At 41.8% G+C, this 19,756-nt stretch overlaps 1 protein-coding gene across 7 annotated transcripts in view; it reads right to left on the bottom strand.

Annotated features, from left to right (window-relative positions):
• The window catches only part of MICAL3 (microtubule associated monooxygenase, calponin and LIM domain containing 3), a 174,848-nt gene that overhangs the window by 14,599 nt on the left and 140,493 nt on the right, over positions 1-19,756 (bottom strand). For 6 of the 7 annotated variants that reach the window (XM_030960431.1, XM_030960437.1, XM_030960432.1 and 3 more), the window contains 8 exons: positions 18,945-19,049; positions 18,235-18,363; positions 17,747-17,838; positions 14,955-16,836; positions 13,946-14,040; positions 10,217-10,267; positions 8,524-8,631; positions 7,296-7,389 (listed from right to left, as the gene is read on the bottom strand). In XM_030960431.1, the coding sequence (XP_030816291.1) occupies positions 7,296-7,389; positions 8,524-8,631; positions 10,217-10,267; positions 13,946-14,040; positions 14,955-16,836; positions 17,747-17,838; positions 18,235-18,363; positions 18,945-19,049 (2,556 nt within the window). The remainder of the gene's footprint in view (positions 1-7,295; positions 7,390-8,523; positions 8,632-10,216; positions 10,268-13,945; positions 14,041-14,954; positions 16,837-17,746; positions 17,839-18,234; positions 18,364-18,944; positions 19,050-19,756) is intronic. The other variant, XM_030960436.1, reaches the window with a different exon arrangement.

Raw genomic sequence — 19,756 nt, 5'->3', positions numbered from 1 at the left:
ACTGGAAGTTGACCAGGATGTCAGAAGTTACCACTCCCCTTGCAGAAGTTGTTGTGCAATCTGTAACAACTAAGTATTACCAGTTTACAGATAACTTTCCAAAGTGCTTTGCAATTTTTGTGAATATTCTAGAATTTTGTTAATACTCTATTGACTAGAGCCATGCCTATGCCTCAGAGACATGGGTTGTCGATAGAATAATTAACTGTGCAGCATCCAAGCTGCCTGCAGGGCTCAGCAGAACCTCCAGGGATTTTGATGGCTCTCTACCCAGACATGTTAATCTTGAAGCTGAGCTCTGTATCTGCCACTTGAGCTGACAAGTATCACCAGAGCAATGTATCCCTTCTGGCAAAAGTGTTCTGGCAGCCCCAAAAGCAAATATAAAGCAAATTACACGGAGGCAACAAAATAATACTACAAAGCCACATACTCCAGGCTATACTGGCTCATTGCATTTAAAGGGATACTGCCCAATATAGTTTATTTAAAATTTGTTTGGAAAATAGTGGTTTTGAGACAAGCAGAAATTTAATAGAGTTTTAAGATGTATCAACTGTTTTTAAAATAACCATGAATATTGCCTCTGACTGTTGGAAGCCCAAGTGACTGAGTCACCACACAAATAAAGCAGCCTGTTCAAAAATGACCACTCTGAGATGACTGAGCTCAGAGAAACGGAAGAGCAAACACGCAAAGACATAAACAAATTCCATTTCCAATGAAGATTTTTGCAGCACAATGAATTTTTTTAAGTGACAGTGTCCCTTTAAGTAAAGACTGTTTTGCTTTTCTTAAAGCCACTATTAGTGTTTTGGATGGGATGGCTGTCTCTAAGGAGGCATTAGGAGCAGAGGCAGGAGGAGGGAGAGGTGTAGTGGAGATAGCATTAAACAGGGATAAGGGTTTGTTAAGTGTGATTCAGCATCAACCCTTTTACAGCTCCTACTCTATGCACATCATGAGTATGGGCCAGCCCTGGTGGATACAACCAGGAAGAGGATTTCAAAGTCTCTCTGCAGGAAATAGCCCAGGAAAGAAAGCCAGAGGTACTGAACAGTGAATGAAGCACAGGGCTAGCAGAGGACTATCACATCAAAATTAGCACAGGGGAACTGGGCAACAAGTCAGATCTAAGGAGAAAAGTCTCCCATTCTGAAACTTGCACGTGGGTGGATATTCTGAACTCAGGTGGATGTTCTTCAATGAAAGTCTATGGTGCCACGAGTAATTCACAACAGGTAGGTACAGGTAGATACTATCTGGGACAGTCTCCCTGGAGCAGGAGAAAAAATGGCTGTTAAAAACCTGAGCAAGATTATATTTAAAGGATCAAATACAGAACACAATGAAATCAGGGAAGACTTCCAGGGATGTGTCCTGGATCAGGCCTAGAGCGTGTGGATCTTTCCCTCTGCAGAGCTGGTCTGCAATGCAGTTCCTCAAAAAAACACAAGATCAAGCAACTTCCTACTCTGAAAGAAAAACTAAATGAGACCCTCAGATAACAAGGCAACTGAGGAGAGTTTGCTTTCTGTTGGATCTGCTGACAGACAGGCGTGTTCACTTCATAAGAACAGATTTTGGGTGGCTAAACTAGCAAAGGCAATTTTAATTTTCAAGATAGGCAAAGGCTAATCAAATGTCATTTGCAACCCAAAAGTTAATCCCCTACTAAGGGACTCAGGAAGTAACATTAATTAAAGCAAGGGCAGAACCATGGTATAAAGTGATGACCAGATTCTTAAGTGAAAATGAGAACTAAACACTGCAATGTGTGTTTATCACTACGGGGTATTAAAGCAATAGCATAGCAAGAGGCTTAATAGCTGTGTAGTGGATTCCAGCAAAAAATTACCGTAACTCTTTACAGCAATTTCTTTTTTAACCTTACAGTAAGACAAAACAAGAAAGAAGACATATGTGCCATCTGCAAATGTTTTCAAACTCCCTTGAGGGAGCATTTTTGTTTTCTTAGATCAACAACACACTGGCTATTTTGGAAGGAAAAAACAAGCCTCGGAAGGGCAAGACGGAGGCAACAGCATGACTAATCCCTGACAGAGCTGTTTGCTCTGCTGCCCCCCTTAAAATACTTTCCTAAAGAAAACTTCACTGATAGAGCTGGACTTCTCAAAGGAGAAACAAAAAAAACCAGAACGACCTTCCACTGCTAGCAGGGAAGGTGGCTGGAGTGAAAACAGTAAGCAAATTTATAAAAAATCAGCACTGTGAAAAATAGAAGAGGGAACCTTACACATGTTTTGTGGAACATGCCAGGATCTCCTGTTCCTGAGCTGGAAAAGGGGTTCTGCTATCATCAGTCATGTGCAAGGGCTGTTTCTTCTTGTTTGTGAGCCAAGGATGGGAGAAGTAGGTGAAGGGAGGGTGGGGAGGAGTGTCAGCAGGGTTAGTGTCAGCAGGAGGTTCAGCCATACATACCACCCAGATGCAAGTCGATGAGGTCACTGTAATAAGACTCTCCCCAATAGTCTACAACAAGGAATTGGTGAAGACAGAGTTATTGAGTCAGATACCCACCCTAGCCCCATACCATCAAAGCAATATATGAGAAAGACATAGAAACAAAAAAAGGGCAAACAAGAGACAGGCAGCTACACACGTGGGCACACACACATATATAAACAAACACTATATGTCTCTCTTTGTATATATACATATATGTACACACATACACACAAATATATCACAAACATATATATTGGGAAGATGAAGAGAAAATTTCCAGGAGGCAGGTGAGGACTTCCAAGGGGAAAAATGAAGAAGTTTACACAGAGACACTTCACCTATTTGTGTTTGCAGCAGTACCTGACACTGACGTCTCTCCTGTCCTTGCTGAGAAAAACAGAATTAATCCTGTTGCTTTGGAGCTGAGCAATGTGTCAGAAGGGAACTGTAATTTCTTAGGACAGCTGCAGGAAAGGTGTAAGGGTTGATTTCCTGGAGGTGAGTGAGGGAAGGATGGAGTATGGCACACACACTGACTGAGTGCTGACACGGATGGCAAACACTCAGGTGTAGGAAGATGGGATTGTGTGCTCCTGCTGGTGCAGTCTCTGTGCCAGAGAAGAACTGCACAGCAGTTTTCAGGACAGAGATGTGCATTCCCACAGCTGCTAGAGACAGGGGCACCACGAGTCTAGCACTGTGGAACATTTTGTTGGGAGGAGACAGATGGAAGTACTGAGAGCAATATTTCTCACTGCATATGATTCATTTGATGTAAAGAGGTGGCTCTTAAACTTTTCAGAACTGATCTGACAGGAGATGTTTTCCAAACTCTTAAAAATGACTATCAAGGTTTATGCTAGAGGGAATAAAAGAAAGGTTCAGGAAATTTCTGATTTGACATATTTTTAAGTTAATGATTAACAAAAAAAATCACAGAGGAAATCCAAGTCATTAGCATGTCCAAACAGGCGAATGCACTAGAATACAAATACACAAATATACAAATGCACTATAATAAAAGTACTGCTGCATTAGTCATATTGTATTACATTAATTAACTCATTCAGGGTGTCCCTTAGGACACCACAGAAAACTGAGAAAATTCTTCATTCATGATGCAATAGAAAGGGGGCAGGGAGGGAAGGAAAACAAGGGATGACAGTAGCTCAGACCACCTATGTATAACAAACCTCCCCCTGAAGCAGAGCTTACACTGCCACCTGAAATCGAGCTTACCTCCCCCTAAGCATTCATTCTTGCTCTGAATGCAGCTATCAAAGGCTGAGATTTCCAAAGATAATCACAGAGAACACATTAAGGCAATAAAGTAATCATAGGTTGGGAGATTTTCTGAATCATAAATGAAATTTTAGATTGAGCACTCAGCTTCTGAAAGAATAAAAGAGCAACTGTGTCATGCCTGAGGCTGAGCTAATTTTTAAAAAGAAAAGAAGGTAGCCAAGAAGGCACAATTACTTTGTCAGAATTAAAGTTGATGATGACCTCCAAAATGTTTCTGAGCTTGATTAGTTGAAGAGCAAGTATGACCCTATAAATATTCCACCTTGACAAATAGCAGATAATGTGTGAAATTCCTGGAAAGAATATTGAGCTGCCTGTATCTATTGCTAAGATCAAAAGCTGTAATCTCTCAGGAAAACAGCAGGCCATCACTGTGAAAAACTGATTAACAATCTTCTCAGTATAAGTTACTTGCCAATAACATATTAAGGATGATGCAAACTGGATAGAAAGCAGAAACAAAACTATTCTAAGTAAATAAATTTTTATCTATAGAACTGTTTTTTGTTCTTACCCGTTGAACTGAAAAATGTTTCTTTCTAAAAATGGAAAGTGATCCAGATGTGAGAGATTTGAGGAAATAAAGTTAGTGGAAGACCTCTACAAAAGAAAAATTTGCAAGATGGAAAGATGACTAAGAAGCAATAGTTAGAAGATGATAAACCACATGGAGAACTAGTTCAGATGGTCTTGTCTTTTTCTATAATAGAAGAAAAGAATCATTGCAAGGTACTGAATTCTGTTTCTTCTGTCTGGATTTTTAAGTAGTAAGAAACTACTACTAACATTACCCAAAACTTCATATTTCAATGCTGATCAATAAGTGTTTTTTTTCTTTCCCTGCATGGAAGGAACCTGAAAATCCCACTCATTACAGAGCCTAATACATTGTCCCAGAACAGTTAATACTGGCTGCTGCCTATGGAAGAGCCATTATTTGGATGCTCTACTGCAATCCTTCTCTATTTACGTGGACAAAGTGACAGCAGACACACCTCCCAGGCTCCCCCATTTTTTTCCTTGTACAACCCTATAAAGAGATTTATTTTTATTTTAGATGGCAACACCACTTTAGACACTGCCTTTCCCTTTTTGAACTTTTATTTTCACGGTTTCCTTAGGGGAGGGACTGATCAGAGCATGACTCCACACCTTTACACAGCAGTCCTTGCTGATGCAGTGGCCACTGTTAGGTCACAATGCAGATGACAGAAAAATGATACTTCCCTCTTGCATAATTAGTGGACATTGCAGGCAGAAATTAACTTTATGGAATGTGATACCACAGATCTCAAAAAGAAGGAATTCAGTTCTTTTTATTGTAAACATGTAAAATGTCTGGAAAAGAAGAAGCTGAGGGGAAACCTTACTGCTCTCTACAACTTCCCAAAAGGAGGCTGGAGCCAGGTGGGGGGTGGTCTCTTCTCCCAAGTAACACCACGAGGGGAAATGGTCTCAAGTTGTACCAGGGGAGGTTTAGATTGGATATTAGGAAACATTTCTCCATGGAAAGGTTTGTCAAGCCCTGGAACAGGCTACCCAGGGCAGTGGGAGAGCCCCCACCCTGGAGGTATTTAAAAGATGTGTGGATGTGGCATTTCAGGGACGCGGTTTAATGGTGGGCTTGGCAGTGTTGGGTTAATTGCTGAACTCATGATCTTAGAGGTCTTTTCCAACTTAAAGATTTCCAACCGATTCCATGGCAATGCAAGAGGACCTAGAGAGTTGAAGCATGGAATTGATTTATAATCTTGTGTTTCAGTCAACACAGATTAGAACATGCTGTTTTTTCCCACTCCAACAGTGTGTTTCTGGGTAATCCCCTGAAATAGGGGGAAGAATTTAGGAAGGTGAAATCTTTATGTCAGAGTTAAGCTTCTGCAAACATATGACCTGTTGAAAGAAATATTTTGCAAGAGCAAAGCATGGCCTGGAGACATCCTGAAGAAAAGAGATCCCTTTTGCAAAGCAGGACCCACAATTTCACAGTTCTCTAAGAAATTCACAAATACACAAGCTCATCTAAGACTGCTTCCATTTGGGAGAGCTGAGAGTGAGAAGCTATTTATCCAAATTCTGCAGTGTCCCATATAAAATTTTAATTCTTACTCTTGGTCATATTCTGTCCTCTCTGAATGTGTTCTAGGCATTCTATGATTCTTCAGTGAGAAAACTCTATAATGAATAATATTCTCTCAGCTGCTAAGATTTCCCCCTTGCGCTGGCATGTCTTACATGAAAGTCACTCAGCAGCTCAATAATCAAGATTATTTCGACTTCCAGATGAAAAGAAGGAAAATGAAAAGAACCATTAGAAACAATGGAGGTGGCTTTAGTAAGTCCAGTAACTGGCAGGCCAGAGAACAGAGTGAGGCTACACAGGAACACACAGCATAAGGAAGGAGGCAGCCCCACAAAGACAGGCATTTGCACAAGGCTATTTTTTTGATCCCACAACTGAACAAAGACAGTCTGATCATATTGAAGTCCTCAAGACTGTTCTTCACACTTGTAGTAACTATTTGCTTTGCTGAGGACTCAGTCCAGCTTCTTTGGTACACCCTTATGGGGCACCAGACATAGCTAATTCTGGCTCAGTAGTAACTGCCAGGGAAGCCACAACAGACTTTTTCTCTGGTGCACCCTCACTGCTTAATCAAGCTCCATCTTCAGAGGCATAGATGTGGCTCTTCAAGCAACAAGCAAACATTTTCCAAACATCTGTTCCACTGTTGCCATTTCTGAACTCTGACCCTTGTGATCAAGTACATCATCCTGGCCTTGTCAGGTAGACACACACTGCATTTGCCTGTTGGATATTTGACTCCGTGCAAATTGAGGAGTTTTTTCCCAAATCATTATACTACTATCAGCATTATCTGAACCAGGTACTCCTCCACTGATATGTTTGCCAGATCAGATGATACTCATTTAATTTAATTTCAAGTACACACAGCATTTGTTTTAACAGCTTGACATGGATACCTTTCAGTACACATGTGCATTTCTGCTCTGCACAACTTTGTCAGAAGTAGCCAGTGTGCTGGGCTGTGCAGTGAGGAAGATGTTCTGTGATGGTCCCTTGTAAGGACACTACCTTGATAATCCAACACAATAGAGAAAGCACACACCATTCCACAATTATTTCCTTAACATACAAGCAGGGTTGTCTCACTGTGACAACTCTGTGAGAATGGCAGCTGCAAAACCCCTGCATTTTCCAGCTGTAGGATCCAGTAGTATGCAGAAACAGCCATTAGTAGTAGCTGGAGAATTACCTCCTACACCTCAGGCAAAGGTAAATGATCAAAGTCTCTGCCAATAGGGAAGTCCCAGAATTAGAAGAAACACAGGAAAAACAAGGCCTCAAAAAGATAGCAGAACAGGGAGAAGGGATTCACACTGGGATCAGTCTCTAGGCTACAACGGTCCAATTGCTTCTAAAATCCAAACAGCTATGGATTGCTGCACAAGCACTTGGGAAGAAAACATGGAAAACCAAACCAAGTTGTGATGGATACCTGCTTCTCCTCGAAGGGCCTTCTCCACAGCAACTCCTCTCTCCTCGAGTTGCCTCTGCTTCTCTTCCACTTGTTCCAACTGCCGCTGGATAATCTGTTCAGAGAAGAATGGAGCAGAACCTCACCAAAGCAATTCTCCTGCTCTGTATGCAGCACACATCCAGCACTAAGAGATTTCAGTCAGATTTGCCTTTTCAAAAACAAGTATTTGTATCCAGCAACATCCTGCTTTGTAGCCACAGCTCCCCTCATAGAGAGCGGGCAGGCACAACTTCCCAAGGATATTTCCTGGGAATCGCAACGAGGAACCTCAGAGAAAGAGAAAACAATTCTTATCTCTACTTGCTGCTCCTGTTATTTTTGCACATGTAGAATGTGTTAGGAAGATTATTTACCTGAAGTGATTTATCAATTAGATTCTACTAAGGATTATTTTGATTCCTTGGCCTATTAGGTCAAAGCTGTGCCCTGGCTGTCTAGAGACAGTCACGGGTTTTTCTTTAGTATCTTTTTAGTATTCTTGAGTATAGTTATAATATAGTATTAATGTAATATAGTATAGTTTTAATAAAGAAATTGTTCAGCCTTCTGAATCAATAGAGTCAGATCCCAATCATTCCACACATTGGGGACTCCCTACATTCAATACTGCTTCAACAGCAAAGCATCACAGATTCCAGTGACAGCACCCTCCCCACCCTGTTGTATCTTAACTCTTAAATCTGCAAACACCTTGATATTTATTTATTTGCTACAACTCCTATCACCTTCCTTCATTGTATTGAAAGGTGATGCTACTCAGTCAGCTGAGCCCCTGCCTTGAGTTTTTGACAAATCCCATCACCTGTAGATGATGTTAACAGTTTTCCAGCAGACTCTCTGGTAATTAAAGGTTAATTTGACAACACATCACCCACCAGCATAACCTAGCAAAGCAATGATAGGTGCAGCTCCATCAGGCATTTTGTGAGTATCACTGTTCCATTCAGTGCACGATGGCTGCTAGAAAGGTGTTATGGGCATTATTTTTCTCACTGTAAAATTCTCATGATAGGTTTCAGCCATCCTTCACTTCTCTGTGGCATGACATGAAATTTGAAAGAGGGAGCAGGAGCACTCATGTAGAAAGAGAGGATTCTGTTCTGATACCCTCAGAGGAATGTCAGGATCAGGCTGCTTTCCCACAGAGTTGTCTGTGTGCCCTGACAAGAGGCTTGTGAGACACTACCTGAGCTCTGTGTAACCTCTTTAGCTCCTCTTGCTTGGCTTGTCTGCGGGCAGCTTTCTGAACTCGCCGCGTCAGCTTGGCGTTCAGCTCCTCCTCTGTGTAGGCCCTCTGAAGGAAGGAAAAACAGCAGCAGATCTTATTTAGATGCTCAGGGATATGAGGGCAGGGATGACCATTTTCTCTTCCAAAAATCTCAGAAGGGAGGTGTTCTGTCTTTGCCATGGCTGTGTCAAAAGTCAAGCTTCTGTACGCAAAGGTGTTCATGGTGCAGTGAGCAACAATTTCAGGATCAAATCAGGAGTGAAGAAGCATTTAAGCCAGCTGCAAAGCTGTGATCTTATATGACATCCCACCCCTGCCTTCCACTGCTATATGAAACCTCTCCCAAAGATCAAACCAGTTTTTATTCTCAGTAATTTTAATTTCTCAATAAATTTAGCCAAATGGATTTAGATAAATCAATGAGTACCATGTAGAGGGTTCATCTTGATAGGAGTCCCCTTGATTTCATTATAAAAGAGGGTAAATGCTTGTCTACATGAACAGTTACAGCAGCGAAAGCTAAGAAATTACTACAGACTAATGTAGAATAGTGCACCACCAGAAGCCATCCAAAAGGGGAAAAGCTATGTTTATAGAAATAAAAGGGTATTTTCTCTTCTGTCAGTGAAACTAGTTCAAGAATATGTCTTTCTGACACTACTGAAATTTGGTTTAAGGTCTCATCAGATACACTAGTTGGATATATCATGGCCTAGAAAGGCTTTCTCTCAAGGAGATTTAAGAGTGTCAAAAAAACTTGACAACTGCACTAAGTAAACTACAGTGAAGAAAAAGCCTCTTTTCTCATGTACATGTACGTAAGCTTTAAGGGGCTGCTGTAAACATGTGTCTTCCACTTCTGAAGAGAGATCTCCATGGACAGTCAACTTCAAGAACAGAATGTTATGTCAGACCACCCTGAAATTTGCTTGATTTAGTTATTGTGCTGCCACATTGGTCAGTCTACCTCTGTTGATGGTTCTCAGTGAACAGCCTTCAAGATAGATCACAGCTTAATTAAAAATCCTTCAGGTAGGTCATTGGCAAGCACCACTGTTAAAGCTTCAAAAAGCTCACACTTTACTTGTTCTTTTTTGAAAACACAAATCCACGATGGTACTCAAATTAAAAGGTGAGGAGACAGAGCACATGAACTTTCTATCCAATGTAACACTGTTGTGACTTCAAAGACAAGACATTAAGAATTTCAGAAAGCAGCAACTTCTGCCTTGATTTTAGCTTGATACAGAATTTCACTGAGATTTGAGCCAACTCAGCAATTTTGAAAGCTGCTGATTGAAGTATGATGATTCATTTGAACTCACATTCGAAGCATTAAAAAAAGAAGAATATACAAACATATTTAAGTGCCTTGAAAACCAATTTGTTCTGAAGCTCACAGACAATCCACATCACTGCACAGTGGTGCACTGATAAATGCATGCATTCCAACCAGACATTTTGGAGCTTAATGCGTTTTTGGGAGACATCCTCTACAAAGAATTTGCTGCCCATGTCTGCTAACATCTCAGGCATGCACAGTCAGTGTTGATGTTAGTGCACATGTGGTTGGAGCTATGGATTCAATGGGTTAATGTACAGGGGGACATGCAATGCAACAATGGCCAACTAGTGGGAAGGGAGACACTACCTTTGACGAGTATGATCTCTTGAATGCCAAGGCGTGTGGTACATAGATCGACTTTAAAGGGGGAATGGTAAAGGGAGAAAAATAAAAAAAATGCACAAAATGAAGCAAAATCAGTTCAACATTGAAAACAGATGCACAGTAATAAAACAAAGTGGTTTTTACATGAAACGAAATTGTGCAAATGCTGAACGTGACCCAGACTGATGGAGCACAATGGCACTTCTGGCCACAAAATCAAGTTTCTAGCACTTTCCTGAAGGCAAGTAGTTTTGGCAGCCTCCTTGAAGATACAGTCAACTAGGAAATACCTTTTTCTAGAGGAATTATTTGGCCTTTGTCTACCTGTATGAGTATGAAATTCTGGCTTAAGATTTGGAATAATGGCTTATTTCTGGAACATATTTGGTTTGAACTGCCTTGCCCAACCATGTATTACTCTGTCATACAACTCCATTTACAATCTGATTTACAGTCTCTCCTAGGAGTTGTGTTTAGTCCACAGTTTTAAATTATCTCTATTTCATAGAAATTATAATTGACATTTAACCAACATCATAAATCTTATTCACTGCTTCATGAACTAAGAAACACCAGATGGGCTCAGAGTGGGTTATGTGTCCTGCAGTAATGGAACCTCCTTGTCTAAAAGGAGAGCCTCCAAAGATCTTGAGGAGCTAAAGCTGGAGAGGGAAAGGAGCAGGAAAAGGAGGGGGAAATCACTACTTACCCTAGCCAAGGACATTCTGTGCTGTGCTATGCTATAATAAAATATAATATAATACAATATATTGCCATATATAAATATAAGGCAAGTAAAGCACTTAGTTTTATTTGCTAAGAAGGGAGGTAAATTTCCCTTCATGTCATGGAGTCCAGAAGGCATTGTGCCACTCTGGGCAAACAGACAGCATTTTGCACTCTCACATTCAATTAACTAAAACCAGTCACAAACAAGAAGCCAGAGAACAACACCAGCACGTTTGCAGGCTCCAGGAAAAAGCAAGCTACCTGTGGTGGTGAACACCTGAGCACAACACCACAACTGTACAGGAACGATGACAAACACACACATGGTGACAATACACCTACAAACACAACACCCATGGGGCGCTCACGTCAGGAATTCTTTACAAGATGCTTTTCTTGAGAGACATCACATTAAACAACACTGAATTAATTCACTGCTGATCACAAAGAGCAGGCTAAACAGAGCAGGCTGCCTGGGAAGCAAGCTCACTACATTACCAAAAAAGCAGCACAAACAGGATTTCAGTTTGGAGAAGGGGTTCACATAAAAGTAAAGTAGCAAACAGTAAGTCAGCTCTTACCCATATAAAGTAGCAGGCAGGTTATAACTTAAAAAATACAACTCCCACCCCAAACCAGTACAAACCCAGCTTGGTCAGACTCGAAGTTTGGTTACATTTCTTTTGACAGCAAGGCATTCCAGTGTTTGCATGTATATTCTACATCCTTGGATAGGATGCAACAAAATGAGGTAAGTCAAGTTTTCAGATCCATATCCTCTAAATAAATACATTCTCAAAAGTCTTCTTAAGAGAACAGATGCTGAGTAAATAAATTCTTAATGTAACTTCAGCAACAGCAACTGGGTGAAAACAAGACACTACCACCAGACCCTTGACAGAGCTTGTGAGATATTTTCAATATGAGGATTCCAGGCATCTGCCACTGTCACTTATCATCTCCTCCTGTGCTTAGAGATATGATCTCTTTCTGCAAAAGCCATTTTAAGTCTAAATGCCACAGCATAGAGAAAAATGACCATCAAGGCAGACCAAAAACTCTGTAACTCTTATCTGAACCCCAGGTATTGGGTGTCTGTCCTCTGCTGGCCCCAGGTACCTCATTCTTCTGCATCTCTTGGAAAATGCAGAATTTCTCATGAAACGCCTTGAGGGCATGCAAGGGGGAATGGAAGGGGGAGAGAAAAAAGGGAATAAAAGAAAAACAAAATAATCTTCCTCTCAGATGAGATCTAGACCAACTAGGGAAAGAGATTAAAAGAGAGATAAGTAAATACAGAAAATTCCTATTTAGTTCATCAATTTCTTCCACCAGTCTTAAATTCATTCATTAGCTATCCTAGTTCATTCTACCATATATACTTAGAAAGCATTTCATATGACACTTCAATTTGCAGTAGTTCCACACCTTTGCTATCTCAGCCAAAGGTCAACTTGGCATCTGAGACTGATTTGTGCACATGGGATGACAGGTTTGAGACAGGAGGCACAGGCCACTGTGCCTGTGACATTTCCCTCCCAGAGGCTCTTTTCTCCTTGAGCTTTTTTAACATGCGTACCAGGCACCACCAGGAAAGAACAGTGGGAACAGAGTTTTCATTTTGGTGTACCAGAAGAGCCTTAGTGTTCTGTGGGGTCAATAAAATCTCTACATACTCCTCCAAACCTTGCCAATTCTGTCTAGCAGAGCTTAGAGGCTCTCAGGAATGAAAGCAGGATTCTTCATTACTATGATCAAACAGTTCCTTAAATTATTCCCTTGTTTTTGCATTAATAGTGACATTCTAAAAATGAATCAAATAATTTAAAAACAACTAGCTTTGAAACTTTGTTTTCACTATACATTTTCCACATATAAATGTGTGCAATTAAACTAAATTCTTATACTAGATCCTTAGGCCAGTAGGGAGGGTGCACAGCAAGCTCCCTGCCCTGGACTTCAGGAGAGCAGACTTTGGCTTCTTCATGGATCTGCTTAGTGGAATGCCATGGGATAAAGCCCTGGAGAAAGGAGGGGCCCAGGAAAGCTGGTTAACATTCAAGGATTGCCTCCTCCAACCTCAGAAGCAATGCATCCTAACAAAGAGGAAATGAGGCAAAAATGCTGGGAGGTCTGTGTGGATCCACAAGGGGCTCCTGGACAAACTCAAACAGAAACAGGAAGTCTGCAGAGGGTAGAAGCAAGGGCAGGTAGCCTGGGGGGAATACAGAGAAATTCTCCATGCAGCCAGGGATCAGGTTAGGAGAGCTAAGGCCCTGACAGAATTAAATCTGCCCAGGGACATCAATGGCAACAAGGAAAGATTCTATAGGTATGTCAGTGATAAAGGAAGACTAGAGAAAACATGGGCCCTCTCCAGAAGGAAACTGGAAACCTGGTTATCCAGGAAAAGGCTGAGCTGCTCTAACTTTGCATTGATTTTCACCAGCAAGTGGTTCCAGCCACAGCATCCCAGTCACAGAAGGGCTTGGGAGAACAAAGAACTGCCCATGTAGGAGAAAGTCACATTTGAGAATGTCTGAGGCACCAAGAGGTGCACAAGTTCTGAGGGAACTGGCAGAGAAAGGGCCTAAGCCACTATCCATCTTATTTGAGAAAATGTGGCAGTATGGTCGAGTTCCCACTGAATAGAAAAGGGGAGACAAAATCCCATTTTTAAAAAGGGGGAAAAGGAATACCCAGGAGATTACAGGATGTTTCCTTTTAGTGCCCAGTAAAGTAATGGGAGAGTGAGACAATGGATCCTTCTTACAATAACAGTGCAGAGCAGCTTGTAATCATGAAAACAAGTGAAACCATCTTATTTTAGATAGGACAGTCAGCCGACTTACAGGAAAATCTGCTCCATGGGAGAAAGAGTAAAAACAACAACATTAATCACCTAGGTTTCTGATGTGATTCTCTGAGTCTGTGATCTGACTGCTGCTAGACCCATCTAAAATGCATTTCCCACCTACATACCTCTCGTTTGGATTTCTGGGAGGAGCGTTCCAGAATATCGTCACTGGAGAGGTCGGAGTCCTCTGAGAAACTCAGGTGCTGACGGAGCTGTAAATCTGCCAAGTTGGGAATAAAAAGGGGAAATTAGAGAAGCAGTAACAACCCTTTCTGTAAACTCTTCACAGCTCAGCTGTAGGTTGTTTGGTTGAGCACCAAAAATACTCAGTCCTTTCATGTCTGTGTCCATTGTTTTGCCTGGGAGGGATCAAAGAAACCCTGCTCCACAAAATGACGAGCATGAGTTTGAGCTGTTCTAAGATCATCACTTCCTCCAAATGCTGTTAGAAATAACGATCATGGTTCTCTTTTTGTGTTGTATCAATGCTCTTAGGATAGATATAGCACTTGGAATGACAGCAGCTGGCTCTATTTTGGCTGTTTGTACAATGCCAGAGAAATGTAACATGTTTGCTTTTAATCATATTATGGGTAACTTCTTTACTGTATCCCAAGTTACAAACACCAAACACCTCTGCCTGCAACTGGTGGGCATGTGAAGGATTTACAGGAGGCTGCCAGCTCCCTCCTTCAGAGATCAGCAGACAGCCACCAGATTACTGAGAACAGGAATAACAGCATCTCTGCAGTCTTCAGCTTCTGTGGAGCCAGGTGGGAAGAAAGAAAAGAGATCAGCCTAAGAAAAGATGAAGATCAGATTTAAAGTAGGGATGAAATGTCACAAATTCCAATAAATGATGCTTATTTCTCAAATCTAAGACATAAAACAGATGTACCTTGTGCATATTGAGAGTTAAGCCTTTAGTTAGGTTCCACCTTTTTTCAGTGGACTCTGTAAATATGCAGAAACACAAATCCAGTCCCTAGCACTTACCCCACTCTGCCCATCTGACACTGGGGAGCAGCAGCATTCAGCACAGTAGCTGAATAACAAAGGAAATCAAAACTACTTTCAAGGACACCTCAGAAAAGTAGGAGTAGTGCACAGTGCAGAGGCACTTATCTGTTATACCTGCAGCTGTAATCAGTGGAGCAGAGGGTTTGTGCTTGCCAGAATCCACAGTGGCATTACTTGAGGGAGTACTTGGGCAAGATTTCTCATCAGCCTTTTTCTTCTTGTCTTTCTTATAGCCAGAGAAAACAGACTTCCATAAGGACCTAGGCTTTGTTGCTTCCTCTGTCCCACCACTAGATTTGTCAGAAAGTCTGCTATCGTTTTTGGATTTCTTCTCCTTTTTGTTCTTACGAGGGGAGAAGAGGGAACTTCTTTTCTTACTCTTCCCACTGGAGCCTTCTGAAGAGCTGACAGACCCTTCAGGTCCAGCCATGTCAGCAGGAGGAGTGGAGTACTTCTCAGTAGCAGAATGATGTTTTCGTGTGGATCCCTCTGCTAATTTCAAGGCCAAATGTTTTGGAGACTCATAAAACAGCTCTTTGGTCTTCAAGGGCATAGAAGATGCCTTTCGTGCCCTTGTGGCCCCAGTAGCAGCAGGAGCAGCAGTCATCTCCATATCTTTCATCTTACACAACTGTTTAGCCATGGCATCTCGTAGTGCTGGGCTCTTGACAGACTTCTCTCTGGCTCTCATTCTTTCTTCAGCAAGCTCCTTGGCCTCCACAGAAATGTCAGGGAACGCTCTCTTCTTATGGTGAACCCCTCCTTCCATGGAGGGTGGACCACCATTTTCTTTGACCAAGGGCAAAAGATGTGGTTTCTCTGGCCTTGGCCTACTGGTAGGAGGTGTAAAGAACTTCTCGTGAAGGCTTGAGTCCTCTGTCCTGTCATCGTACGTGTCCTCCACGTCATCAGCAAACGGGATTTCATCCACGCTCTCCGCGAACGACTTCCGCACCTCGTCCCTCTTGGCCGGGGGGGTCTCCTTGGCAGGAGGGGCTGGCTCCTGGTGTCGGGGAGCAGGAGGGGTTGATGCTGGTGTTGGGGGTGACCTGGCTTCCACCTCATTCTGCCAGAGTGCCTGGTACCTCTTCCTGCGCAGCGTGGCCGGCTCCTCGTTCTGAGGAGGTGGTGGGGGCGGGCTTGACGGGGGAGTTAGCATGGTGGAGTCAGAAGTGTTGAAGCTCTGGCTAGCCATAGTTCTCATGTTAGATGAGCTCTCCTGAAGGCCAAGCCCAGAGCTGCTGGATACATCTCCCCGTACTTCATTGGAAATCTTTAGCTCTTTTTCTGATGGAGACTTCGGAGTGAGCAGAGAAATCTGCTCATTTTCTAACTTGGGCAGTCCCTGCCTTCTTGGGGCAGGCTGGGGTTTCACAGGATGAATCCTTTCATCCCCTGAAATATTCCTGCTATTGAAAGTCTTCTGAGGAGTTGCCTCCAGAGCAGACACAGTGAAGTTGCTCTCTGAGCGTTTGTTTCTGTCCACGGGGGTGAGCCCCAAGCTCCGTCGGATTTCAGCACTCTTCATCCAGAACTCTTCCACGAGGCTGCTCCGTTTCAGGGCTTCTTCTGCAGTAGTGGGGCTCCCCAGTTTTTCCACCTCACCATCCTGGCCCCTAAGGGCCAGTTTGGCTAAAGGAGTAGATGTTAAGGCTGGGACAGGTTGGAAGCATACTGGAGGCTCCACTGGGGATGGAATGGATGTTTCAGCAGAAGGCAAAGGCTGGGAACAGATAGGCATTTGAGCAGATGCTGGGGACGAGGCCAGTGCTGGTGCTCCTGGCTGGGACTCTGCAAGTGATGGGGGTGCAATGGCTTCTGGTGATGCAACTGGCTGGGACAGCACTGGAGATGGTGGCACCAAGGGGCTCTTAACTTTCCTGTCTTTGGGAATTTCATCCTTTGGTCTTTCCTCAAGAATGAAAGGCTCAGGAAAAAAGTGTGGCTCCGGGGATTTTATTGCACGGCAAACTTCAGCCAGGGGATCTTCTACATCCTAGAGACAAATTAAAAAGGGGAATGTTAATGGTCACTGAACACATGAGAATACAATTCCTTTTTTTTTTTTTTTGCTTTTAACAGAGCTAGATAAGGAAACCATCCAAGTATCAAAATACTAATTTAATGTCCCAATGTCTGCCTGCTAAACAATAACTGTTGGACAGAATCATTAGATGGCTATCAAAAAAACAATCTTTATGTTTAATAGAAAGTGAATGCTGTCAGCAATTGCTGTCAGCAAACCAGACTCAGCCCACTGTAAAAGTAAACTGGTCTATGCCAAAGCTCTCCAAGACAATATTTTAGCAATTCCTTAAAAAAAACAAAACAAAAACATTTAGAAGGGAAAATTTGAATTGAACATTGTAAGGGTCATGTACTTCATGTACTCTTACACACTGCAATACACTTGCAAGCTGTCTCCTAGGGCTGACAACATGACAGTACAACACTGGCACGCCTTACTTCCTTAAGCTGAAGTATGTTCAGCTCTAGAACAAAGAGGCACTGCTTTGGTTACTACTGTAATTTTCAATTGCAGCTGCACAGAATCTGTTTTTGGCACATCAAAGGCAGCCAGACCAGGATAAACAGGAAACACCTTACTTATGGCTCCCTACATTTATCACATATACCTGTTCCTAGCTGCTCACTGAGATGAAAATATCCTGTATAATTCTGCCTGGGGCTTTGTGGTGGCAACTTGTGTGGCTGTGATAGAGCCACTGAACTCTGAAGACAGGAAAACAGATAGTATAAATTATATTTTAAGGCTAAATGAAGTCAGATTTAAAGATCAACATAAATATTAGAGTCAGAAAAGAAGGAGTCATTAGTTTATCCAACAAACTGTTTTATTGAACTACAGGTGCTAAGCAGAAAATGTCAAAGACTCCCTTTCTTACCTCTGCTTGTTTTGCTTTGGGACTAGCAGCTGGAGACAGAGGAAGAACACTCTCACTAGAGGGCTGGATGGGGATGGATGGCTTGCATGGATCTAGGGAAAGGAAAAATGTTACCAAAATACATAAACCATTAATATTCTATCATTTTTTAAATGTTACGCACAGTAAGTAGTGACAAATTTCTCAGCTTTTTACAAATTTTAGATTGGACATCTGGAACACAACAAAAATTTTTAAAAGTCCAAAATGATACAAACTTTTTAATAACAACTTTTACAACAAAAAAAGCAGTTAGAAGGGTTCTCACATTTTACAAAGCTGTAATTAATGGATTCAGAACATTCTTCTCAAAATGTTAATGCAAGCACAGACCTTGCCAATGAGAGCGTGAGATGGTTCAAATCCAAGAGACTCTCTTCTCCTAAATCCCATAACTGTATACTCAAATGCAATTAACATCATTCAAGCTCTAAAGAGAAAGTGATTACCTTCTTCTGTCACACTGTGAGAAGCACCTTCTGCTTCTTCTTCTTCTTCATCCTCAGACACTTTCAGCTCTGCCCCTTCTGCACCACTCTGACGTAAGCGAAACTCCGCTTCTGCATCAGAGGCGATGTCTGATCATGCAGGGAAAAAACCAAGAGAACTTGGATACAAGTTCATCAGGGTATAATACTTTCTATTCACATGGTGCTAACCATTTTCATAACCAGAACACTTAAATGTTCCTCCTTTTTTGGTGATAATTAGTCATTTAAGCAGTAAATGTAAGCAGTAAATGATTGGACTGTTAGTACAAAGAGTTAAATCAGTAACTGAAGTTCTCTTATCAGTTCTCTGGAAAATTTTCCAAGTTTTCTGCCATATGCAGTTAATTTTACAATAGCACAGGAAGCATTCTGACAGTATTACAGACCTTTCACAAATTTAATTCTATTTCTGTTATTCATCAGGATTAGTATTGAATACAGACACAAGACATGGGGTGAGAGGACATGAGAAATTCATTACATAATCCAGGACATTGAGGTTCTTCTCTTTCTTTTTGTCCCTCACTCCTGGCTCCCTCTCAGATATTTGAAACAAACTCCCACACCTCTAAAAATAAGACCAGGTTTAAGTACCCTCATGCAAAGTGTTCATTGCCAATACATTCTGTTCACACAACAGGTTTAAAGGCTGCACAGTGGTACCCTACCATCGTCCAGCTCTGCACCCGTGTCTCCCTCTTCACCTGCCTGCCCTTCTGTGTCTGCAGGCTCTGTGCCCAGCTCATCCTCCACATCATCCTCCTCACATGGAGCTAGAATATATTCAAATATTGAGGAAAAAAAGAAAAGAAAACAAACACTACACAGTGAAAAAGTTCTATATTGAACCATACCAATAGTTTATACTGGAGATGTTTATCAGTTACTGTCAATACAAGAACTCCTGAAATGTGTCACCTGGAGAGACATCTACGGTGAAGTGACACTTCCAGACTCCAGTGAATCAAGGAGTGCCTGCCCTTAGGAGTCTCCAAGGCAATTGCAGTGAAAGCTGCCAGGGCTTTTCTGAGAAACAGGTATTGTGAAAAATTAAACGAGAAGGGGACTGGGAAGACATAAAACCAGAATAAAGGTTACTGTTCTTCCAGGAAGATTTTGGTTTTTTCTTTACCACAACAGAACAGTTACCACCACTTGATAGCGTATGTGTATTAGGTCAAAACTGGAACCTCACAATTAACCAGGATTGTTCATCTTGAAATTGAAACTGGCTTTGAGGGTGTAAGACAGAGAGAGTCTGGGTACGGGGTTTGCCATTATTGCTCTTGGAAACTGTTTAACTCTGTGCAGCTACAGCAGTCTTTGGTAATAAGGTCTAAGAAAATGCATATGCTGTACAAGTGACTAGTGCACAAACTGAGACACTTTAAAGTAATTAAAATGACATATATAAAACATTTTTTCTGTTACAGATCATTAATTGAGACACTTTAAAGTAATTCAAATTAGATATTCAAAA

This window comes from Camarhynchus parvulus, chromosome 1A, assembly GCF_901933205.1.
Source record: "Camarhynchus parvulus chromosome 1A, STF_HiC, whole genome shotgun sequence".
Taxonomy (NCBI): Eukaryota; Metazoa; Chordata; class Aves; order Passeriformes; family Thraupidae; genus Camarhynchus; species Camarhynchus parvulus.
The sequence above is the reverse complement of the archived record's forward strand: the minus strand, read 5'-3'. Positions and strand labels throughout refer to the sequence as shown.